Genomic DNA, 25,595 nt, shown 5'->3' with positions numbered 1-25,595 from the left:
AGCCGAAGGTGCGAAATAAACACGGACACCGTTTTGTAATCAATGATTTTTTTATCTTTGAAAATGGAAGCAAGTGTTTTGACAGAATACTATGGCCGCTCTATAAGAGCCGATCTAGGAGCAATTCACTGGTTTTCCTCTGGGATAGCACGGCTTTGAAAAGAAGAAGGAGAAAAAAAAAAAAAAAAGACAAAACAGGAAAAATAATCCACAAAGCTTCAGGCACCGACTCTGAGCCTGGCTGGGCATTGGTTCATTAAATAAGTCATAAGCTAAAATCACTAAAATCAGGGTAATTTCTCCTTGCCCTCTGTCTTCTCTTTGAACCACGTTCCCTATGGTGTTCCACCACTATCAACAATTTTGTTTACTTTAATTTGTCAGAACCTTAAAACACTTCTCAATTTAAAAAATGAAGGTCCTCAGCAGATTACGTCGATAAAGAAACGTGTACAGGTTTGAATAGAAGTCACTGTAATTATTGTTTTCTTTACATCTCATTATCCACTCCAATATTAAACACACACACATAAACACACAAAACCACACCAAACATTCAGATGCCCTGAAACTGTGGAGACAGCGATCCCAATTCTGGGTAAAAACACGGTACCTTTCCTACGCAGACATTAGCCCCAGCTCGACTGCGCGTTCCAACCCAGTGTCGCCACACTCCGCCTCCATCCTGGTTCCCTGTTACAGATGCTCCCAGCCAGTTCGTCCCCACACCGGCGGGAGCATGCGCAAGAGCCCCCGGGCGGTCCCAATGGCACTCCACGTTTCATGTTCGACCACGGACACTCAGTCTTTCCCAGAGATTCTTTAAATCTTGTTCCTCAAGCATGCAAAATGAGAACATGGAAATGGAGAAGTTCTAGCTAACCTAGGAATGCAACAGGTATTCAGAGCTCAGTCGCTGGCCCCTGAATCCGGGGGAACCTCTGCACTTTGACACAGCCTCTGTGTGAGCTGGAGGGGCAGAGCAGGCTGGTTTGTGTGGAGGGTGCAAAGGGACAAGTTCGTACACATTAAAGCTACAGCAGAGGCCCGTGCTCCTGGTCTTGCTTCATTCTAGACTGTTCTCAGTCTCAACAGTCAATAGCACCCTCTGGCCTTCATCTCAGCTGACTGTGGAGAGGGCCGAGGCAGGAAAAACAGAAGGACTGTCTGGGGGAGCCCTGAGAGAGGTGGCTGCATCTGTGACGCAGAGGGGAGGGCAGGGGCTCTGGGGTGCAGAGAGAGCCATTTCTGCCTCCAGCACAGCACAGGGTCGGCATGCGATGTGCTGGGAGAGCAGAGGGTCCCGTGGGGGCACACTCCCCCCTGCAGGTTCGCTCGGCCTACAGTCCCCTACTGCACTCAGGAGCAAGACAGGCTGCTGAAATGGGCAAGAAGGAGCACTCCACAGTGGCTTCTGTGGCCTCCTGTCCCGGGCACCCTTGTCAAGTATTGACCGAAACCTGAACTATGACGTTTAAAGTGATCAATGCAATAGATTCTACGTGTATAACAAAACTGCGGAAACACACGCTAGTTTAGGTTAGATTATAATCATCTGAAGCACAGGATAACCAAGAACTGAAATTCCATTCTGGTACAACCACCCAGTTTCTAGAAAAGAGAAAGGAAAGAAAAGAGACGATACAATAGGAGCTTTTTTGATCAGAAGACTCCGTGAAAGGAGAGGGGTGGTGACGTGAACCCACGTGATTTTTCAAGTCTTCCTTCTGTACAGTCATGAGGATGACCGGGTTTTGTGCTGCAAACGAGCCAGCACCATGAGGCTACTGCTCTGATTGTTCTCGGATGAACGTGTATACAAAATAATATCTTATCTTCATTTAGTTTATAAACATACACAGTGCTGTCCCTTTCAAATTAAGGAGGAAAAAAAAAAAAACCACACACAAATACTGCAAAGTAGCAAAATACAAGGGTGGCGGGCGGGGAGCTACTTTTGGTTTTGGCAACGTTAAAAAAAAAAAAAGGAAATATAAAAAGCAATGTGGCATTGGTCCCTGTTTATAAAAAAAAAAAGAAAAAAGGTACTTGGGCACAACACTGAATCAGAATTGGTCGGTTTTCTAAAATTCAGAATATCTGGGATTTTAAAAGTAGCACTTTTGTCTTTTAAAAGTTCGACAAGTCACGTAACACTTAAAACATCAAAAAAGCTTTCTGATAAAAAGCTCAGCTTTTAAATCACATTTTGTTTCTGCAAATTTGGGAGACGAATTGAGTTCTGACTGGAATGCCGCTGACACGGAAGGTCCCCAAATGGCAGTGCCTCCCTTCCGCCCTCCCTGGGACCACGCCCACAACCGGCTACCACGAAGAGTTCCTGCTCCCATTTTGGGGGTGGGGGGTGGACCTTCAGGCGGCGATCTTCGCCATCTGCTGTTCTAACTTGGAAATGCGCTCGTCTTGATTGCAGATTGTATCTTTTATAGATTTGATCTCTTTTAAAATCTCATCCAGCTTGGCTTCATTTTGCTAAGAAAACCAAAAAGGGGGGAGAGGGTAAGAGGTTGACTAAAATGCACTCAACGAAGTTCACCACAGTTGAGAATGTATAGGTTGCGCAGTCTCATTTTCCACTTTGGATGTGGCCAGGCACCGCCACCAAGTTGGGCCATAGGAGAGTCCCGGCTGCTGGTCAGCCCACCTGCCGCCCCACAGCAGAGCCACAGTCCTGCAGCGCTGCTCCTCATGCCCGTGCACTTACCCGGACTCGGTCTCAAGGACAGAAACTGTGGGAAGGGACCGGTCCCTTCACGGCTGCGCCACAGCCTGGCCACCCGGTGCGATACCATCAGGAGTAATGTCTATGTGACCTTCTGGAGGCTGCCGAGCCCCTGCCATCACCCGGGGAGGGCCCTTCTTAGGAGCTAAAGCCCTTGCCCTGCTTGCTAACTCTTCTAAAGAGGCCTCAGCCTCTCCCACGTGGAATGGACCCTGTTGGAAACCCTGCAGTCCACGGCATCTGACGTGGCTTCCCTAGTTATGGCCAAAGTGCCAGCTCCTCCGGGCGCTTGGCCTCTTCGTTCCACTTATACCTTCTCACTGACAGTTCACCGACCTCCCTCTGGCCCCTGGAATCCTGTTCCACGCCCGCCAAGTCCCCTTGCCGCCTCCTCCCTGGCTAGACCCTGCTCTCCTAGCAGCAGCATCCCCAGTGGCCGTGCGGGCCCCCGATGTCAGGCTTCGGCTCCCACCGCTCCACTCAGATGGTTCTTGCCAAGAGGTCCAAGATCATCTTCGCTAAGTTGCACTCGTCGCCACACGCCTGTGTCTCTGGAACACTCAGCAACATCTGGACCCTCGCACCACTCTCTTCCCCTCCCAGGACCCCCTCTTCTCGGCATCTGTGGCCCCACGCTCTCTTGCTTCATTTCCACCCCAAAGATGGACGTGAACGGTCTGGGGAGACACACTTAAGAAAACACCCAAGCAGCTCCTGTGCACTCTCTTAAAAATGGTCATAGACTGACTTCTCTCCTGGTCATTACAAAAACACGAAAACAAAAGCCCCAAAAACAGCTAATGGAGCCAAACTCAAAAATGTTATGTGGCCAAGGAGGTTCTTAGAAATAGTCATGTTTTCATTCACTGAAAGAAAGCCCTGAGCCAGCCAAGCGCACCGCACCCCTCAACCTCAGGGGGTCCTTACCACACTGGCTGTGTCCGGGGTTTTCTTGGGGATGTTGATCAGGTCACACTTCTTATTTGCAGTGGGCTTGCTATCCAGAATGTTCTTCTTGACCACTTTGAGATCCCGGTTTTTGCCAGGAATGTATCCATGCTTTAAGGAGATGAGGACTGGATCTGCATTCTTCCCCTCAAACCACTCCTCTGCCTCCAGCGCCGCTTCGGGCCCTGCTGTGTCAGGATACAGGTCATCCTGGAAAAGGTCCGACTACAAGAGACAGTTTGGGAAAACCCTCAGTTAAAGAAGAAAGACCTGACATGTGAAAGTCTTTGAAACACAAATTTGCCTAAGAAACTGGGCACTTACTTTCCTTGGAACAGTCATGATAATAGGCTCACACTTTCTCTCATGAAGTTTGAAGAATCTTCAAGGGGGAAATAAAGGCAAAGTTGTATTAAGTGAAATAAGAGGCCAAGTCACAGGCTTCATAACAATTACTCTCCTGTATGGGATACGACATGCTCTGCCTAGCACCGCGGCTGATCCACCCTGGGGAGCAGGTACAATCTGTGTTCCCGTTTTCCAGATGAGAAAACAGAAGCCAAGAGGAGCTATGCTAGGAAATGGTGCACTAGAAACAGGAACCAGGAGTTGAGGTCTATGCTGCTGGGACAGTCAAACCCCCATCTTCAGGGCTGAGCAGCCGTGGTGGAAACGCCACCACCGCCGATGATTCACTTCTGGAACAATGACCAAGTCAACAGACAGGAGAGAACAAACACCTGACATGAGATTAGCATCCACGATTTGGATGCCAGGTCTTCTGCCAACTAGAAGTGGCTGAACATTTGTTGGCATAAATAGGATTTTTAAAAAGGAAAAGAAGATAGGCGCCTGGGTGGCTCAGTTGGTTGAGCGTATGACTTCGGCTCAGGTCATGATCTCGCAGTTCGTAAGTTCAAGCCCCACGTCAGGCTCTGTGCTGACAGCTTGGAGCCTGTAGCCTGCTTCGGATTCTGTGTCTCCCTGTCTCTATCCCTCCCCCACTCATGTTCTGTCTCTCTCTCTCAAAGATGAATAAACGTTAAAAACAAAATTTAAAAAAAAAAAAGGAAAAGAAGATAAACCTAGGATTACAATTTTGGCATCTATGCAAACCGCATCACATTTGACACTCAAGAAAAATTTGAAATTATCCAAAATGTGGAAAGACTAGGAACATAAAGCACGAAACCTCTGCAGTCAGCAGAGTGGTAAAAAACAAAAACAAAAACAAAAACAAAAACAAAAACAAAAACAAAAACAAAAACAAAAACCAACCAAACTGGCCTGGGTTTGATGTCCAGCTCAAGTACTCAATGTATTAATGAATGCTCAGTAAACATTTAATAAGTAGGAGGTATCCTGAATGATTATGCTTACAGGTTTTTGACTTTTAGATGACAGTAAAATAAATGCTTTCCCAAGTACCAGAAGCACTCTCAAGTTTGGATTCAATCTATTTTGAACCACATTTTGATGAGTTTGGTTTAAACTATAATTTTGAATTATCTTTCTTTTACTACTCCAGCTACAGAGAATTAAGTATATTTAAAAATGAAACTTATAGTAATTAACTTAAAAGATGTGCTCATTATTTAACTGTATGACCAAAACAACAGAGGTAGGCAGATGTCCATAGAAATGTAGTGTTGTACAAATGTGCGGTACGGTCACCGGCCCAATAGCGTGGCGCTAGTCATCCTGTTGCTCAAAACGGCCAGTTATTCATGGGGCACCCGGGTGGCTCAGTCGGTTGAGCGCCCGACTCGGTTTCGGCTCGGGGCATGATCTCACGGTTTGTGGGTTCGAGCCCTGCGTCAGGTTCTGTGCTGACAGCACGGAGCCTGCTCGGGATTCTCTGTCTCCCTCTCTCTCTGCCCCTCCCCTGCTCCCGTGCGTTGGCCTTCTATCTCCCCCTACCCCTCTCTATCCAAAATAAATAAATAAAGCTTAAGAAAAAAGTTTTTAAATGGCCAGTCATTTGTGAGTCTCACAGAGTATCTCCTGTTGACTAGGAGGAGAAAAAAGCCTACCCTTTGGGAAGACCACTGGCATTATGCAACACAAAATTTAAAAAAAATCCCTAGTAGTATAGACAGGCAGGAATTCTATAACATAGTTGCATTTCCTAAATCAAGCTAACCCAACACCCAGCTACTGGTCTCTGCCTTCTCTAATCTAGGGTCCGTGAGGTCCACGATCCAGTTTGGAGCATGTTTGTCCCCACGGCGGGCAGGAAAACCATCTATTCGGTCCATCTCAGGGGCAGGCTCGCCCCCGCTTGCCTCCCAGCGGACACTGGCCACAGCCTCGGCCTGAAGACGAGAGATGGAGGCTTCGCTAGGTCAGTACGTGTGCAGTGCGCCTTGGCTGAGCCACGTCACTGGTGCTTCGGGCCACACAGTCTGAAGCACGGTTCCATGACACGATTTTGCAAGTTCTTTCCTGCTCTAAAACTCTGTTCCTCAGTGTGGACAGGAAATGAGAAACCAATTCCGCAGTGCAACGGAGGGGAGATGAGACTGCGGCCCTAGGGCATTACCGGCAGCTGTATCGCTCTGGTGTAACACGCGGGGCACAAACAACCTGCGTATCTTCCGGTACCGGCTCTTTACCTGGCGATCTCACATTTGTTAACGTCAAGTCCCCTCTTGGGCATGTAGCCCATCCCTCTCTGAGGCTCCTTGCTGCTGAATGTGTTGAGGTAGTGGACATACGGGGATTCATCTGTGATCTCAAAATAGCGGATACTGCTGTCACCCTACAAGAAATCAGAGAAAACTTCGCATTGAACGTTACCTGAAGCAGCTGGATGAGGTGGTGTCTCTCTCCCCTGTCAACCCAGCACTGACTGGGACTTGGCCTCAGTGGCCAACCTTCGCTTCCTCTCCAGAGGGAGAGGATCTGATGGGTGCCCTTCCTGGCAAAGCCCTCACTCATCAAATGCTAGCATGTCTTTTAAATGGTCTCCTCCGCCTCCTACTGGAGGCTCTCCACTGAGCCCGGACGCCAAGTCAGAGTCAGGGCAAAAATGTGAACGCCTCCGGCCCAGCAACTGCATCGCAATTCAACCTCAAAAGACAAAGTCTAGGGGGACCACGGAGAGGGCGAAGACTGGCACAGAACGGTGTCCTTTGCAGACCTGAGGGTGCCAACCCCGGACAATCAAGCAATAATAAAAAGTAAGATTTGTAGAAGAATGAAATGTTAAGAACAAAGAGTTTTTAATCATCCTTAATTAATAATTAATTCACAATTCATAATAATTCTTCATTCATAATGAAGAAACTCACTAAAACATGAGTATTCCTTAACTTCAGAAGACAGCGCTGTCTTGTTGCAATGTATCAAATTCTAGGATAATTTTTCTTAGAAAGGTCAGATGGTTTTGGAGGTCGGAAGCGTACGCGAGTGTCTCTAAGCAGAACTAGCTGTCCCACAGTTACGCCACCTTGAGCGGCAAAGGCAATGCTGCCTGCTGGAGGGGAAATGTGTGTGTATATGCGATCGTGCCCTTCCAAGTGTCTCGGTTCTCCTGATTTCCACTTGTTTCGATAACGTAAATATCTAAAGTGATGGTAAACAAGCTAAACACAGACTGTTTCCTGTGTACTGAAAATAACTTTCCACCTAGCGTTGCTAACATCTGGGTAATCGCTCCCGTTACTGGTTTTGATGCAGTCTATGGCAGCTGTGAACATCTGAAAATGACTCTCAAGGAAACAGACAAGATCCCGGGTTCGAAGCAGCTGATGTAGGACAATGTGAAGCAGCGCTCAGTCAACTACGAGAACCGAAACATGTCTGGCTTTACTCAGCAGGGGGCTATCTACACAGGTTTGGGGGAAATACAGCAACAGCTTCAATTTTGTTAATTCATTTATTTCAGCTACAGAAAGTCTAAGAAAAATCGAATCTACAAAAGACTAAGGAACATTAAGGTTACTGCCCACTAAAAATAAAAAAAAAAATAATAATAATAATAAAGCTAGCAAACACTGTAGTTAGGTGGAGATCATAAGGCAGGAGGTATGCTTTTTGATTTTAGTGTGGGGGTCTTCCTATAACAACTGTCACCTCCTGACACTTTAGTCAGGCCACATACTTTCAAGCCCAGGGCCCTAATGCTGAACTCCAGGGACAAGAACCCCCTGGAGAGTCTCTGAGGCCTTTAAAAGCTCCTATCCAAAAAGCGCTATTCTCTTTACAGGTCCATGGCACGTGGAAATAAACACCTAAATGCCACTCTAGGGCTACCCAATGGACTTCAGCATCAGATGCGGCAAACTGGCTACTTGTTCCTGATACCATTAGAGAGGATCTAAAATCCTCAACCACACAGCACCAGAGGTGAAGAGACACCGGAGTGTCCTCTTTCTCTCACTAGAGTCCCCAAGCGAAGACATTCCTGCCAGTGTTCACCCCAACACCCGAGCCCCATCCCTGCTGTCCTCAGGGATGCGTACTCAGGAGTCCTAAACATGGTGTGCTATCACCACGCAAATGACAGGCTCAAAGGGTCTAGGCTCAAGACCTAAAACACACCAAGACACACATCCGCATCCGTCCTTATCTTAGTTTAAGACACATACACAAATCATCTAAATTAGACTATTAATACGATACAACGCATTGCCCAGCAACTAAATCTCTGAAGGATAAACTTCTCCTCTTACAAGATTAAACTGAATATAAAACATTAAAATGACTGTTTACCTTTCCACATAAGTAAATGATACTGGTGTCAGGGTCATAGAAGGGCAGCAACACCCCATTGCTAGTGTCCATTTCATGAAGAGCGATTGGTTCCTGCATATTTTTCTGGGAAAAAAATACAAATATCTGTATCTATCTATATACTTGTATATTCACCCATATTTTTACAAGATGAATCATTATTTTATTAAGTGAGCCATTTCCTAGAATAATGCAAGTGTGAACGATGCACATATATAATATTCATACATGTAAATACCAAAGGGATACTAAATGGTATCCAACCCACTGAAAATTGTGCCCATTTGACAACCTAATCAACGCGCACATCTGTGACTCCATGACAAAGATGAGACAGTTCTCTTTTGTGACTATTTTCTGTTTTAAAAGAAATTTTTCTGGGGCACATGGATGGCTCAGTAGGTTGAGCGTCCAACTTCGGCTCAGGTCATGATCTCGTGGTTTGTGGGTTCAAGCCCCGCATCGGGCTCTGTGCTGACAGCTCAGAGCTTGGAGGCCTGCTTCGGATTCTGTCTGTCTGTCTGTCTGTCTCTCTCTCTCTGCCCCTCCCCCACTCACACTTTCTCTCAAAAATAAACATGAAAAATGTTTTAACATTTTTTTTTTAACATAAATACGTGCTCTTTAGTTAAAGTTACAGAAACACTGTAATAATCATCCCATATTCCACAATCCCACAATCCCACAATCCAGTGGGTGGCAGAAACAATTGCCATTTTGGTCTGCTTCCTTACACACACACACACACACACACACACACGCACACTGAGATTGTACCATATATACAGTTTATTTTTCACTTATGGTATTAATGTTTTCCTAAGCATGACTACTCTGATTTCAACATTCGGTCATATTCTTCATAAAATAAAGCTCAGAACTTGGTTCCCAAGTCCAAAACACCGTTTCTTCGTGCATTCTTTGTGAAAAATACAGCCCACACAGACTACTTTGGAGTGTCAAGAATGCATTTTAGTAATACGTTTAGCAGTAAGTCTCTAGTGAGGATGAGCATGTCACATCCCATTTGAGGCAGACAGGAGTTCAGAAAACTACACTAAGAATCCTATAATCTACTTACCCCCTCCAAAGACCTGCTCAGAAAGAGAAAGCTCAGTGTAATAAGCCAGTGGGAAGGCTGGGAAGGGGCATACCGGATTCCAGAGAGCCAGCTGCCGCTCACTCATGCGGCTGAAACCAGTGGTGAAGACATTCCCGTCAGCCAGAAAGATGGCTCTCATGGGTCTTGCTCCTTCGTGTGCTTTCTCCTTCTCCTGGGAGGCAAAGAGCAAGAGGCACACTATATTCAATAACCGCGAGAAAGAAAGGTGGAGTGGGGGCTTATACACGGAATCCAACCCATGCCGCCATGCCATTCATCCTGATTGCCAGGTGTTTGCTAGGTGTGTGTGTGTGTGTGTGTGTGTGTGTGTGTGACAGAGAGAGAGAGAGAGAGAGAGAGAGAGAGAGAGAGAGAGAATTAACCACTGCTCCTCCCAAAATGAGGAAACAAAGAGACACTATGTAAGTTGGCCAAGGTCCCTCAGCTAGTGAGCAAGCAGACGGCCAGGAGTTGACTCAAAAGCCTCACTCTTTCCACCATGCCCTGCTGCCAACCCAAGTCCATGCTGCAAAAAGAAAACACATGAAAGGACTCTACCAGATGTCTGTTTCTCCAGGGGATAACCTGAAGACTGGATATACCCTATGGTTTCCACCAATTTCGCAGGACACAGCGAAGTCTAGTTCAGTGAACCCCTTCCTTTATTCATTTGTTCCTTGAGAGTGCACTAGTAGTGAGCCCTGAAAGGTTCTAGTGGAGAAAGCACTTTGCACAGGGCCAGGCAAGTCCCCAGTGCTCGACAAGTACGAGCTGTGGCTGTCACCCAACTTAAGAAGTAATACTGCCAAAGGACCAGCACATCCCAGAGAAGGGGAGACGCAGGACATTCTGGGGTCCAGCACCTACAGCTTCAACCCCAGCTCAAGTCCCAAAGTCTTCTGTCATGACAGGTGACTTGTTGAGGCCTAGTCTGGGTGGAAGAAACTAAGACACCACGCTGATAAGATACCCGTGGCATCTCTGTAAGGCGGTCTGACAATGGTTGCAGGAAGGGGCGGGGATCAATGAAGCAATCAATACTCAGTGCTAAGCCAGAAACGCAGTGAACTATCTGGGTTAGCTGATCTAGACTGGTAAATTCTTAAGGATTCTAGTGAACCGATAAAAACTTTGTTTCTTTGTGGGAAATGGTCACCAAGGGAGAGGTACGGCTTGTGTAAATTGTGGGATACACAACTCTGAAGTGTGACCGGGAGGAAGAAGCCTGTACAAGCCTGTGCGGATTCACGGTCTGGCGTCTGCAGTTAGGCTCCACGGAGCGGGCGCCAGGTCTCTGCCGCCTGCCTTAACAAGCAAAGCTCGCCCTCGCCCAAGTGCGACAAACACAGGCGGCTGTGCCCTTCGCATACTCACAGCAACAATCTCTTGCTTCCTAGGATCGATCACTCTCACTTTCTTGTCTTTGGAAGCTGTGCAGATCAGACTGCCGTTCCGGTTCCAGCTTACATTGTAAATCATGTCCGAGTGCATATCGTCCAGGTTTATGAGGGCTTCCCCCGTCCCCACATTCCAGATGATGATGGCATTGTCACAGCCTGAAAGCAAACAAAACCATGCTCCTCAGAGATGAGAAACACCCATACAGCTGCGCGCTTGTGAAAACTAGGAATACAGCAGGGAGACACAGACACAGGAAGATGCTGATCGCGGGGAGGCCCTACTTTATTTTACTTTTATTTTTTTTAATGTTTATTTTTGAGTGAGTGAGAGAGAGAGAGAGAGAGAGAGAGAGAGAGAGCCAGCCAGAGAGTGGTGGGGAGTGGGGGCAGAGAGAGAAGGAGACACAGAATCTGAAGGAGGCTCCAGGCTCTGAGCTGTCAGCACAGAGCCCGATGCGGGGCCTGAACTCACAGACCTCGAGATCATGACCTGAGTCAAAGTCAGACAGACGCTCAACCGACTGAGCTGCCCAGGCGCCCCGGGAGGCCCTACTTTATTGGCTGCTAATTAAAAGCCAAAGTGACAAAGAAAAAACACATGTATATAAAAGAAATGTATTAAAGGAAAAACATCGTTTGCTCCATTTGGTTTCACATGAAACACACAAAAAGTAACAACCAAACAAAGAACTCTAAGAAAACAGAATCCTATGTTTTTTAAGAGCTAAGGGGCCGATGGACCCCGAGTGATCGTGTGTTTCCTTTTCTAGTAAAACCAACATCAGAATGAATACGACTTATTTCTTTTCCGGAGGAAATAAAAACGAAGAGTTTAAATGACTGTCTAGAGCACTCAACAAAAATGTGACACAGCACGTTATTCAAATCAACGATGCTGTAAAACATGGCCTCACATTAAAGGATGACCTAACCATGTGCTCACAACATATCTTCATCTTTAAAAGGGGAGAAAAATAGGTCAAGGCTGGGCTGATCTGAGAAGCCCAAACTGTAATCAAGTAGGCATGTGGATTTGGAAGCTGATCCCCAAAGAGGCCACAATGCTGGCTCAGCCACACCCCTCTGTTCCTCAATTCCACCTTCCTTCAAGCATCTGCCCCAAGGACCCTGTAATAAGTGGCACCATTTGTTGCTTCCAGGACATTAGTTCAAGGATGAAGTAAATAAGGGATGGATATCCTGAAGATAAATTCTTGCCAATAGGCCAATTTTACAAGCACTTCAGAAAAATTAGCCACTGATATCCAGGCACCCAAGCTGTCTAAGGGCCAGAAGTAGAAGACTGTAAACAAACTTGTACGACAGTAAAGCTGGAGCTAAACCCTAGGATGAGACTTGACTCTCCTCTGTCTTGCACACCACAGGCCAACAGGTAACTTCAGCCACCATGGATAGATCACGTAGTCTTAAAATATGCACAACACAGCAATTAGCCATTCTCCTCTGCTTGTAAAAGGCAGAATGGGGAGAGTCTGCTGACAGTACCCTATATTTGACCTCAATGAGAAGGGCAGCAGGAAATTTTCCATGATTGGCTTCCCTCTTTACAACTGTTTTCTCTCCTTACTGGACTGAGTTGAATATGGGGAGAGTCCCCAGGTATAGTCACTTGTGACTTAAAAAAGGAGAGAATTCTAAGTAGCATCTGTTTTGAAAAGGAGTCCTTGGTTTCAACAGGTACATGTGGTATTAAGTTTTTAAATTTATTATATTATAAACACCCTCTATTCCCAGTTAAAAACTCAACTGCCCCCTTCCTTTGTACTGGTGAGGGGAAAGATTTTAAAAATTCTACCATTCACATTAGTATTTCTTTTTTTATAAGCCAATTTTATGAAAGCATGATTTACATACAATCCGACGCCCCCATTTTTAGTATACGTGTGCTAAATATTGACAAGTGTATATATTCATATGTGTGGCCACCATCACAATCAAAATATAGAACTTTTCCATCATCCCATGACGCTCCCTTGTGACCTTTGTATGGCTTCTATAAAAGACAAAATCTCAAACTGGAGACAAAGAGATTCCTGCAGGGTAAAACGTGGCAACTACTCAAGTGGCAAACCAAGAACGCTAGATCTTGGTTCGGGGTTCACTGTAGTGCCGTCCAGCAGCGTAAAAACACAAGCCAAAACCTCCATGTCCAGAAATAGGGGACTGATTACATAAATGAAGATGTCTAGACAATGGACTATCACTGAGGTCGTTAAAAATATGATAGGAAAGGGGGAGCCTGGGTAGCTCAGTCAGCTGAGTGCTGGACTCTGGATTTTGGTTCGGGTCGGGATCTCACGGTTTGTGAGATCAAGCCCCACGTCCACTTCTGCGCCTGCTAGGGATTCTCTCTCTCTCTCTCTCCCTTTTCTGTCCCTCTCCCACTGATACTTGCCATTTCTCAAAATAAATAAATAAACATTTAAAAAAATATATCAGAGGAAGAACATTCAATGGCACATGGAGAGGACTACAGTGTACCACTAAGTGCAAAAAGCAAGTCACAAGTAAAGTGTCTGAACCTATCCTTGTGGGAGACATCACTCAGGTATGTGCAAAAAAGTACCTTGTGGAGCGAAACACAGACATGGTAATGATGTTCCCTCTGGGCGGGTGGCAGGATTACAACTGATTTTTATTTTCTCCTTTCGTTTCTGTATATTTTCTATAACATACATGTACTACTTGTATAAGGAGAAAAATGAAAGTATCTTTTTAAAGGAAGGAGGATATTTGCCTCACAGGACCACCCTGAAGTTGGCAACAACATCAGAGCTGGCACCCAGGGCTCCCACCAGGGATCCTCCTGCTCTATCAAGAATAACTAAAACTGTGGTCCATGAAGGGCCCCAGCAGGAGCCGTGCATCTGCTGGATTTATAGGTAAGCACGTATCTGTTCATTTCTCTAAGCAAGAAGTCTTGAGTCAGACTGCCAATGCAGCCTTCACACACACACACACACACAGACACACACACGCACACAGGTGTGCAGGCAAGCTAGAGAACCGCTGCATCTCAGCGCCTCAGCATGGATTCCTAATGAGCTGCTTCAAAGCTGTGGAGCACACATCAAAATGCACTGGCTACTGCCCCCTCCCCAACTGCTCGGCTCCCACCTGCGCTAAGAAGGACGTTGCGGGCAGTCGGATGCCAGGCCACGATGCCAACTCTCTTCGAGTGGCCCTCTAAAATCACCACAGGTTCGGTCAGGGAAAGGGTGAGTCCATTTTCTGGGATCTGCCACACCTGTTGGGAAAGGAAGCGAGAGGATCCACGTGAGGTAGGACCTTTCACGATCACCCTTCCTTGACCATCCGGTTTGCAGACGTGCTCTGCATAAACAGAACACACACTGGTCTCTGGATGAAAGGCGGAATACTGCACGTCGACTCTATGCAGCTGTTTTTAAAATGGAGTACGATATTAAAGATCAGAACATCCACCAGGCCTCCAAAATGCTGCGTCCCCACTTTTATTTAACAGTAGTTGACATTTTATTCTAAATTCTCTGTTAAATTCAAAACTCTCTGACTAGAAGCATATAGAAATACTTAAGAGAAAAAGGGACAACGACCGAGGCCCCCATGAGAGGCAGCACTGGGGTGATGAGCCCTCGTGGAGCCCACGGGTTTTGAGGGGAGAGACGCCACCCACCAGAGCTCTTGGGATGGTGCAGCGTTTAAAACATCATGATTTCTCTAGTTTTACGTTTGGAAAATAAAAATACACGTAATAGTTCTGTAACATCTACTACAGGAAAACCTTACAAAGAAACAAAAGATAAATTTGGCCTCATGGAAATTTAAAGCTTTGTGTTTCAAAGGACATGGAAAGAAAAGCTATAAAGAACTCTTACAAATCAACAATAAAAGTAAAATAACCCAATTTTTAAAATGGGCAAAGAATCTGGACATTTCTTCAAGAAAGATATACAACTAGTTTTAAGGCACATGAAAACACGCTCAGTATTATTTAGTCATTAGGGAAACGCAAATCTAAACCACAATAAAGCATCAGTTCACGCCCACGGGCGACTGTAATCAAAAGGCAGATACTGAGTGCTGACGAGGATGTGGGACAGTCAGGGCCCCCACACACTGCTGGTGGGATACAAAATGGTGCAGCCGCTTTGGAAACGAGTCTGACAGCTCTCAAGTGATTAAACACGAGAGTTTATATGGCTTAGCAACATCACTCCTAAGGTAACCCAAGAGCAATGAAAATATATGTCTACACAAAAACTCGTATGTGAATGTTCACAGCAACATTACTCATAAAGGCCAAAATGTGGAAACAGCCCAAATGCCCGGCAACTGAGAAATGGATAAACAAAATATGATAGATCTATATACAATGGAATATTACTTGTCCACAAAAAGGAATTAAGTACTGATTCATGCTACAATATGGATGAAGCTCGAAAATATTACGCGAAGTAAAAAAAAAAAACTAGGTCCACATATCGTAGGATTTTGTGTATATGAAACGTCTGGGACAGAAAAATACACAGAGACAGAAAGTTGATTAGTGGCTGCTTAGCGCTGGGGACTTCGGGACAGTGATAGTGAATGGGTACACGGTTTCCTTCTGGGGTGATGAAAAACATTCGCAAATGGTCTCTGGGGATGGTTGTACGTATCTGTGAATAAATCGAGACCACCGAATTGTACACTTTAGATGGGTGAACTGTATGTGAGCTGTAGCTCAATGAAGCAGTTTAAAAAATGCTTCTGACTGGTGAAGCCACACAGGATATTCACCATATCTTAAATGGGGATGTGCCTGCATGGTAGAGGGGGTCGGGGATGGGAAGAACATCAGACGGAAGGGATAATAAGACACTATGACAGAGGAAGACATGAGTTTTAAAAGATTAAGAGAAACCCTCTATGAAGGAAGAACCGAGTAACAACTAAGCCGAATAGCACCAAGAATCCTGTAGAAAACCAGACATTAAGTAATACTTAAGTTTGTGAAAAGGTTCAAGTTTAAAGTAATTATCTTTTTACATACAGAGAGTAAAACACATTAAATATGTTAATATATTTTAAATTGTTTGTATATTTAAAATATATTAAAATATTAAAATGTATTAAATAAGTATTAATGTATTCAAATAAGTAAATTTACCACCAAAAAAGATTTTAAGGAACTAGTTCACGAAAAATTTAGAACTTGCCAGTGAAAAATCATGCTCAACAGTGGAACAAGTGAGAAACAGAATTTTCCTTTGTTGGGGATTTTTAAGGAGGAGACAAACAATGTCTGTTTTCAACTGCTTAGTGGAAGGCAAAGATCTGGATTAGATGGGTATTTAAGGTTCAGCTCAGTTCTGCTGTCCTGCAAAAAATTAGAAGAAAAAGTTTGCCATCCTGAAGAATGGGAAAAAGGCATGAATTAAGTGATCATTCATTCTTACGGCTAAATTCTGCCCAGGCTAACTACAACCCCTTACACCAATCACGGCAAAATGAACCTGGCCTTTTGAGGGCCTGAGTTGAGGATGTCACCTAATTTCCCCTGGACCCTCACCATTCAGCAAATTGTCAACAGTGCAGTTGTGAACGAGCACAGAAAGCAGAAGGAAAACCTACCTTGCCCCTCTTCTCCACCAAACAGACCTGAGCCATGGCCCCCTTCCCCCGGAGAATGTGGGTGTATCTGCTGAACACCCCCAGCACTATAGGTTGCTTTCATCCCATACACATTACTTTATAATCAAAGGTTTATGATTGGTAAAACAGCTCCAAATTGAACTTAGCTATCTGAATGTAGAGCAGGTCTTGTGTTTTGTTGTGGTTTTTTAACATAAGGAACAGAAAACAACTGCTGATTTGATCAAAGCATGAAGTCAGAGAAACAATTACGAAATGGGACTTTAGTGACTCAACAGGAAATGCATTCTCCAAGATGAATTCCGACCCGGGCTTAGAACTGGAAGAGTGGCAATACCACCTGCCGTCTCCAGATGGCACCCCAACCACGGGCTGCTGGTTTTCTTGCAAGGTCTGCGACACCTCTGTACCCCGCTCTGACCACAATTAAATAGCGTGTTCTCTAAATCCCGAATGGGGCATGGAGTGACGGAAGGCTTTGTTTAGAGCCAGCATTTCCAATCTTAAACATGAAGGTGGAAGCGGGGCCCACGATGGAACTTTACCTTCTCCTGTCTCTAGCTTCTCCCTCATTCAGATTTTCCTTGGATGGCAAGGACATTTTAATGATGAGGCAAAATACTTATATAATTTGTAAAATGAGGAAACTATTCCTTTTTTAATTTCACCTTTAAATTTTTTTTTTTTCAACGTTTTTTATTTATTTTTGGGACAGAGAGAGACAGAGCATGAACAGGGGAGGTGCAGAGAGAGGGAGACACAGAATCGGAAACAGGCTCCAGGCTCCGAGCCATCAGCCCAGAGCCTGACGCGGGGCTCGAACTCACGGACCGCGAGATCGTGACCTGGCTGAAGTCGGACGCTTAACCGACTGCGCCACCCAGGCACCCCTTTAATTTCACCTTTAGAAGATTCAATGGCTCCTAACCCACTTTACCACCTTGGTCGCTCGTTCACACAACACATCTCTTGAGTAGCCACTATGAGGCAGGCTCATTACCAGGCAAGGGGGAAAAAGGGTGAGCACGCACGGGCCCTGCTCTCAAGGGGTGTACAGTCTAACAGAAAGCAGAGACTTCTAGGAGACCAAAAATCAAACATAGCTGGTGTGATGTGGGGGCTTGGAGCATGGGCTCCAGAGCCAAATAGACCCTGGTCCAAACCCTGCCTGGGCCACTTACACTGATGGTCCTGGGCAAACTTTCTAGGGCTGCTGTGAGGATGAAATGAGTTCATAAGCCCTGGAACAGTGCCTGGCATACAACCTGTGCCCCCCAAATGCAGAGACAGAACAATGCGATGCTTAAGAACGTGGGCCCCAGACCTAGAACAGATTGTTCAATTCCTGATTCTGCCCGGTATCACCTGCATAACCTCGGAGACCTGCACCTACACTTGCTGGGCCTTAAGTTTTCCTCACCTCTAAAATGGGAATAACAATGAATCTGCTTTCGTCAGGGCCGTCTGGAGGACAAATGTGGTGACATGAAACTGAAGTGTTGAGAGCGATGCCTGTCGTGAGGCAGGCTCTTCGCGAGTGTCAGCCGCTGCTGGCCCTTGTCTTGTGCACCAGGAAACCACACGGTGTACGGAAGCGGCGCTCCGCTGCCGTAAGCCACGTGCTGAGCGAAAATGCGGGCGTCGTGAGGTTGCTTCCTTGCTCTCCCCGGCTGGGACGTTCAGGAAGGCCCTCTGAGGGAATGACCTCTCGTAGTGGCCAGGACTTAGAGGGAAGAAGGGAGGGGTAACACAGGCATGAGGATTTACAGCGGGAGGAGACAGTGGCTGGAAAAGTCTATGAAACTAAAATGAGGAGACGACGGAACCGCTGCCTCCGCTGGTAAGTAAAGGTGGTGGGTCGCGCACTGTGGGCTGCGGGAAAGAGCTGGAGACCCGTGAGCTTTTCCACATCGAGCGAGCACGCCCCCCTGGCTGGTGCCCACTAGCCCTACTCACAGGCTGTCCTTACACGGCTCTCTGCCCTTTTTAGGGTTGTCCGCAGCTTCCAAGCAGTGGCCTTCCAGTCCGGACTGAAGAGGTCTCACCAGCGGCAGGGCAGGGACAACAAAGCAGAAGGCCGCTCGGTACATGTTTAGTCTTCTTGTGTGTAATGTGGGACGCGGGCTGGTGCGGAGAAAGGACGCCGGCCCGGCTCCTGTCACAGCTGGGACGCTAACTGGCTGTGTTAGCATTAAGAAGGGGTTTCACTCCTGGAAGCTTCAATTTCCTTGCTTGATACGGGGCCAGGATCCGCTTACAGGCGTTACTGGAAGCATCAAACGAGCTAAACCACCTTGCATACCCAAAGCATTCCCCTAATGTGAAACAGCGCAAAAAGGGTGACCTTCGACAGACCAGTTACTGCCTGGACTGGTGTTTCCTAAGCTTTAAAATGGGACATACTCTTGCCTTACTGTGCTGTTATAATGATTAAATATAATCATTGCACATAAGGGCTTATGAAACAGGGCTTGACCAAAAAAATGCTTATTGTATGTTCGTGGTTATTTTTCTTGCTGTTACTATGACCCCTGCATATATTTTCAGGGTGTGAACATCAGGATTTCCTTCAAGAACCTTGTCTTCAAATTAATTCAGCACTTTCTAATTTACATCCAAGGTATTATGTGCAAAAGCTCTAATACGTGCCTAGGCCAATTAGCACAAATGAGAACAGCTCTGATCTCTATGCGAGTCTATTAGCATCTGTTACCGTGGCTAAAGCTAGTACTCCAAAACCAATCAGCTTTTTCAAAAACACGTCAGTGAGCAGAGAGGAAAACAGGAGTCAACCACCCTCTCTCTGCTGTGCCCAGACTGAGCATTTCAGCACGGCAGGGACAAGCTATCTCTTTCCTCCACTTGATTTTTTTGCTTTGTTTTGTTTTTCAAATCATACTGTGTATTCCTGAGATTTTCTATTTGGACTGGACATTGCTATGGCAATGTTTCGTTCTGGGGGGGAAAAAACCCATAATCGGTCCCAAGGGCTTCCACATGAAAAGTGAATCAATCAGTAAAAACCCATTGTGGTTCTGGGAAAAAAAAAAAACACAAACAACTTTTAAGTGCATGTTCAGGAACTAATGTATCACTGGAATCCTTTTCAACATGTGGAATTTGAAAATGGAAAAAGGACAGCTCAAGAGAACAGCTCCAATAAGAAAAAAGTGATGAACGGGGTGCCTGGCTGACTCAATCAGTGGAGCCTACGACTCGATCTCAGGGCTGTGGGCTCAAGCCCCACGTTGAGTATAGAGATTATTTAAAATCTTAAAAAAAAAAAAAAAAAAAAAAAGAAAGAAAAAGAAAAAAGTGATGAAAATGAAATGTGGGTTTCTCTCAAGGAGTAATTTTAAAGTGCAATTTGATGGTTTTGTTAAATCTCAAACAGTGCAAAATTTAAACGTTACGGGAAGTGTTTCCAGACACCTCTTCCCTATTTCAATCACCCATTCTGAACTTGCTACTGGTCTAGGCACTAGGGCTACAGCCATAAAAAGGGCTATCCCCCCAAAAGGCTATATTTTTATATGCAAAGGAAACCAATTCCAAAGAGAAAATGAAGAAAAGAGATGAGAGGAGACGGGAGAAGGCTCACAGATTCTACAGCCGTTGCAGGATCCCCGACAGAGGCTGCCTATCCAATACCCATGGGGCAGCATGTAAGGAGTCAGGATGTGCCTCAGTGAACCATGACGTTAAGAACAACATTAGTTTTGGCAAAATCAAGAACTGAGAGCTGGGCTCTGATCTGCCCAGGATACAATACCCACTAGCAAACGGCCCAGATGCCATCTGCCGAATGACCAAGGGGTCAGAAATCTTGAGGAATTCACTCTCATCACCAACTCCAATATCGCTTCCATTTTTATTTCCAGGCAAAAACTATTAGGAAAATTTATAACAGAAGCACCAACATATAAAACAGGGAGTTTATCTTTGTTGATTTCCACCCAAGCGTAAAATTGATTTGGGAGAAGGGAAAAATGTCCACTTAAACTTCATTTGGGATGGGCTAGACACAAATAAGACAAATACTCCGCAAGATCTTTCCCTCTCCCTGACTCTGGAAAAAACAATTATGCAACCCACTGTGTGAATCAGCCATTTTTTGCATTTGTGTTTGATTACTACCCTGCAGATAAGCAACAGCACTGAATCGAGATCATTCACTAAACTTAACTTAGCTGCTCTTTGTGCTATGTAAAGCAGTAATATTTTCTTAGAGCTAAAGTCTTCCCAAGTAAAATACTTAGCAGCCACAATCTTTAAAACTCTCCGTGAGAACACACTGTTGGAGAAAAGAACTCACGGTATGAAAAGTCTGGAAAACCTAGGAGCACAGTCTAATTTCTGGGAGGAGGATTTGTAGAATTCCTTTTTGCCGGTATAAAACACAGCTTCAAAAAGTAGTACAAGAAAGGTAAACTATGCCAATATAATTCGCTTTTGGGGCTGCTTAAAGAAGCCATCTGTAAAACATGAAGGAATGTGCCATCAGCCTGGCATTCCTTTTCCTAAACCTGCGATCAAAGGGACATCACTGTCATTGAATCAATGCTTTTGCCACATTAACAAATCAGTGCCTTACTGCTCAGTGGAATTAGACTATTAATACAAAAAGCGGGGGGGGGGGGGGGGAGGAGCTTCTAAATATTTTTTAATGTTTATTTTTTGAGAGAGAGACAGAGTGTGATCAGGGGAGGGGCACAGAGAAAGGGAGACACAGAATCCGAAACAGGCTCCAGGCTCTGAGCTTTCAGCGCAGAGCCCGATGCGGGGCCCAAATCCACAAACTGTGACATCATGACCTGAGCTGAAGTCAGATGCTTAACCGACTGAGCCACCCAGAAGCCCCAGTACAAAAAGCAGTTTTAAAAATTAACCTTATTCTTTTATAGTTCATTTGACAAAGTTGGTTCTACTGTACTTTTTTTTTTTTACTGAATATTTACTAAAGATATTCTCATTGCTATGAATCTGCTATAGCTACACTGTAAAAAATAGTAACTCACTATGTATTCATAGCTTCCTCGTTGCTGTTGTTATTGTTGTTGTTATTTTACATGTAAGGCAACTGAGGCTGAGAGCATTTAAGTGGCCTATACACATGCTCCCAATTCTCCATCTTGAGCTTTTCTCAGTATTCTTCCCCTGCTATAATGAGGCTTTGTTACACTATCTACTATTTGTAGCTCTGGGTTACCACCAACAGCCTAGGCTTGGGAAACTAAAGAAAGCTTTTCTGTTTAAAAAAAAAAAAAAAATGGTGTTGGAGTGCTTGGCTGGCTCAATCAGTAAGTATGCGACTCTTGATTTCAGGTTGTTGAGTCCGAGCTCCATGTTGGGCACAGAGATTGCTTAAAATATAAAGTAAACATAAAATTTAAAAATGGTTTTGTCTGAAACTGTCTGATCTATCATACAGTGTTCTTTTACCTTTAGGAGAGCAAAGTGGAAAATGAGGTATTAAGAGGTGGGGTAGGAGACAATCAACTATTTCTTCAAAATTTCATTTCAACTGCTAAGCTACAAAAGCTTCTTGTAATTGCCCCAATAATAAAAACAAATTTGGGGGACCTTAAACGATTAAAATATCAGTGCCATTCTTAAGAGCTTAAAAAAATAAACTAGGGGGAGGATTTACCTCAAAGCATGACTCAATTTACAAAATGTTTAGTCTGGCAATACCAATAAAAGGACAACAAAGAAAATTCTGGAAGGATGGTGGTGTTAGCGGCAAGCACAGTTTTGGGATCTTCCCAAATCTCTCCATAAAAACACAGAGCAAGCAGATAACAAAACAAAAACCCAGAACTAGGTGATAATCCCCAAATGCAAGTGGGAGGAGGAAACCACCAATAACCACGTGACCTGTGTATTATCTATTGGTCTCTGTGTGGAAAAATCATGGGGCAGCAATGGGGTGCTTCACAGACCTGACACCAGTAGGCCCCTATGGCACTAGCAATGGAAACTGGGAAGGTTTTTGTCCTCTCCAATAGCTGGTGAGGACAGGGACCTGAATACAAAGGTCTGAAGGGGCTGGAGCAATCTAGACTTCAGACCCCGTACTCCACAGGTCAACCAGAAAGGGCTCCTTTCTGAGACAGGCCCCACAGTGAGAAATTCCAAGGAATGGAAACAAATCTGAGAAAGACAGAAGTCAGAGGGGCAAAGGAATGAGCAAAAACAAAGAAAGGCAGGCTAGGAAATCTAAGAAAGCAAGCCACCATGATTCTGAACGCCCCCTGGAAAGGACAGACGGGGGGAGCTCTGTGAAGTTAGGTTGGCTATGTGCACTAAGCCACCTCCAAATGACTCTAAATGCACATGAAAATAAGAAGGGGCACCTGGGTGGCTCAGTCGGTTAAGCGTCCGACTTTGGCTCAGGTCATGATCTCGCGGTTCATGGGTTTGAGCCCTGCATCAGGCTCTGTGCTGATAGCTCAGAGCCTGGAGCCTGCTTCGGATTCTGTCTCCCTCTTTCTCTGCCCCTCCCCTCCTCACGTTTTCTCTCTCTCTCTCTCTCAAAAATAAACAAAAGAAATTTAAAAGGAAAAAAAAGCCAAGGCCCCCCAAATTACTATAAGAAACAAAGAGAATAAGGCATAGAATAGCATTCCTATAAACAATAAAAGAATGCTAAGAAAGGAGGCACCAGGGTGGCTCAGTCGGTTGAGTGGCCGACTTCGGCTCAGGTCATCATCTCACAGTTTGTGATTTCGAGCCTGGCTGGGATCTGTGCTGACAGCTCAGAGCCTGGAGCCTGCTTCAAATTCTGTGTCTCCCTCTCTCTCTGCCCCTCCCCTGCGCATGTTCTGCCTCTCAAAAATAAATAAACATTAAAAATTTAAAAAAAAAAAAAATTAAAGAAAGAATGCTAAGAAGGTATGCTCAAAAAGAGGTAAAAACCATCGCATACTATTTCAAAACAAAATAAAATCCAGGACACATAAATCAGAACTTGAAAAACTCAAAAGTAAGGTAGAAAAATTTTTTCAAAATTAGAAATAAGGTTGGGAGAAAAACTAAACAATACTGGAGACAGGTAAAGAAGACAAAGCATATGGATTAACAGGAGTCCCTGAAGAAGAAAACCAAAGCAAGAAAACAGAACAAATACAAAGACTGTAATTGAAGAAAACATTCCTGGGAGGGGGAAGAAGACCTGAAACCTTATACTGAAAGAACGTACCATAGGGCGCCTGGGTGGCTCACAGTCAGTTGAGCATCCAACTCTTGATTTTTGGCTCAGGTCATAATCCCAGGATCATGGGACTGGGCCTCAAGTCAGGCTCCACACTGGGTGTGAAGGCTGCTTGGGATTTTCTTCTCTTTCTCTCCTCCCCTCTCACCACCCTACCTCCCCCCGCCCCCAGCTCGTGGGCACATGCTCCAGCTCTCTCTTTAAAAACAAAGCCAAACCGGGGCGCCTGGGTGGCGCAGTCGGTTAAGCGTCCGACTTCAGCCAGGTCACGATCTCGCGGTCCGTGAGTTCGAGCCCCGCGTCAGGCTCTGGGCTGATGGCTCCGAGCCTGGAGCCTGTTTCCGATTCTGTGTCTCCCTCTCTCTCTCTGCCCCTCCCCCGTTCATGCTCTGTCTCTCTCTGTCCCAAAAATAAGTAAAAAACGTTGAAAAAAAAAAATTAAAAAAAAAAAAACAAAGCCAAACCAAACCCAAAAACATACCACAAACCACGGAATGCCAACTCAGAATAACCAACAATATTCTAGCAAGATTACTATTACATTAAAAAAGTTTTTTTTTAATGTTTATTTATTTTTGAGAGAGAGCAGAGCATCAGCAGGGGAGGGGCAGAGAGAGGAGACACAGAATCCGAGGCAGGCTTCAGGCTCTGAGCTGTCAGCACAGAGCCCGAAGCGGGGCTCGAACCCACGAACCGTGAGATTACGACCTGAGCTGAAATCGCGTGCTTGCTTAACTGACTGAGCCAGCCAGCCCCATAGATCACTATGTTCTAAGAAAAAAAAAATCTTATGAACATCTAGGCAAAAAGAATATATGGTTTACAAGGAAGAAAGAATTAGATTATCTGATTTGTTTTGACAACAACACTTTATGACCAAAAAAAAAAAAAAAATGGAATAATATATTTACATACTTGAGTAAGGACTGTGAACCAAAAATTTTATATCCAGAAAAACTCACCTTCAAAATTGTAAAGATCACAGACCAGCTATTATCTATGTAGAAGAACTTAGAAAATATTGTTCCCATGAGCCTTTTCTTTTGATTCCATTCTTGGGAATTTCTCTTCAGTGTGGGGCCGGTCCAGAGGCGAGCACTCTCTGGTTGGGTTCTAGTGTACTGAGGTCTAGAATCTACCTGGGAAGGAGCTTCAGATGGTCTAAGTGACTAGAAAGAGGTCGACATAAGGACCTATGGAGAGCACTAAATACGGATACTCACAGAACTAAGGAGAGGCTGTTAAATATAATGGTTATGTGATCTTGGAATTACAGAGCACCTCATTTTATTTTTATTTATTTATTTTTATTTTAGAGACAGCAAGAGTGGAGTTCGTGCAAGCTGGGAGAGAAGGAGAGAGAGGGAGAGGGAGAGGGAGAGGGAGAGGGAGAGGGAGAGGGAGAGGGAGAGGGAGGGGGAGAGGGAGGGGGAGAATCTTAAGCAGGTTCCATGCTCAGCAGAGCCTCTTGTGGAGCTCAGTCCCACAACCATGAGATCATGGTCTGAGCCAAAGGACACTCAACCAACTAAGCCACCCAAACACCCCCAGAGTACATCAGTACATCATTTTTTTAAAAACAAATTTAATGTTTATTTATTTTTGAGAGACAGAGTGTGAGCAGGGGAGGGGCAGAGAGAGAGGGAGACGCAGAACCCGAAGCAGGCTCTAGGCTCTGAGCTGTCAGCACAGAGCCTGATGCGGGGCTCGAACCCACGAACCGTGAGATGATGACCTGGGCCAAAGCTGGACGTTTAACCCACTGAGCCGCCCAGGCGCCCCCATCAGTACATCATTTTTAAAGAGGGAGAACAG

At 45.2% G+C, this 25,595-nt stretch overlaps 1 protein-coding gene across 2 annotated transcripts in view; it reads right to left on the bottom strand.

Moving 5' to 3' along the window:
- Positions 1–1,534: 1,534 nt before the first annotated feature.
- Positions 1,535–25,595, bottom strand: part of CORO1C (coronin 1C) — a 75,535-nt gene continuing 51,474 nt past the window's right edge. For both annotated transcript variants that reach the window (XM_058691058.1, XM_058691057.1), the window contains 8 exons: positions 14,069–14,198; positions 10,905–11,086; positions 9,583–9,702; positions 8,408–8,512; positions 6,307–6,452; positions 4,016–4,073; positions 3,671–3,916; positions 1,535–2,493 (listed from right to left, as the gene is read on the bottom strand). In XM_058691058.1, the coding sequence (XP_058547041.1) occupies positions 2,374–2,493; positions 3,671–3,916; positions 4,016–4,073; positions 6,307–6,452; positions 8,408–8,512; positions 9,583–9,702; positions 10,905–11,086; positions 14,069–14,198 (1,107 nt within the window). In that variant the 3' untranslated portion in view covers positions 1,535–2,373. The remainder of the gene's footprint in view (positions 2,494–3,670; positions 3,917–4,015; positions 4,074–6,306; positions 6,453–8,407; positions 8,513–9,582; positions 9,703–10,904; positions 11,087–14,068; positions 14,199–25,595) is intronic.

The sequence above is a fragment of the Neofelis nebulosa genome, chromosome 11, assembly GCF_028018385.1.
Source record: "Neofelis nebulosa isolate mNeoNeb1 chromosome 11, mNeoNeb1.pri, whole genome shotgun sequence".
NCBI classification, from domain to species: Eukaryota; Metazoa; Chordata; class Mammalia; order Carnivora; family Felidae; genus Neofelis; species Neofelis nebulosa.
Note: the sequence above shows the minus strand (reverse complement) of the source record. Positions and strands in the feature narration are given on the sequence as shown.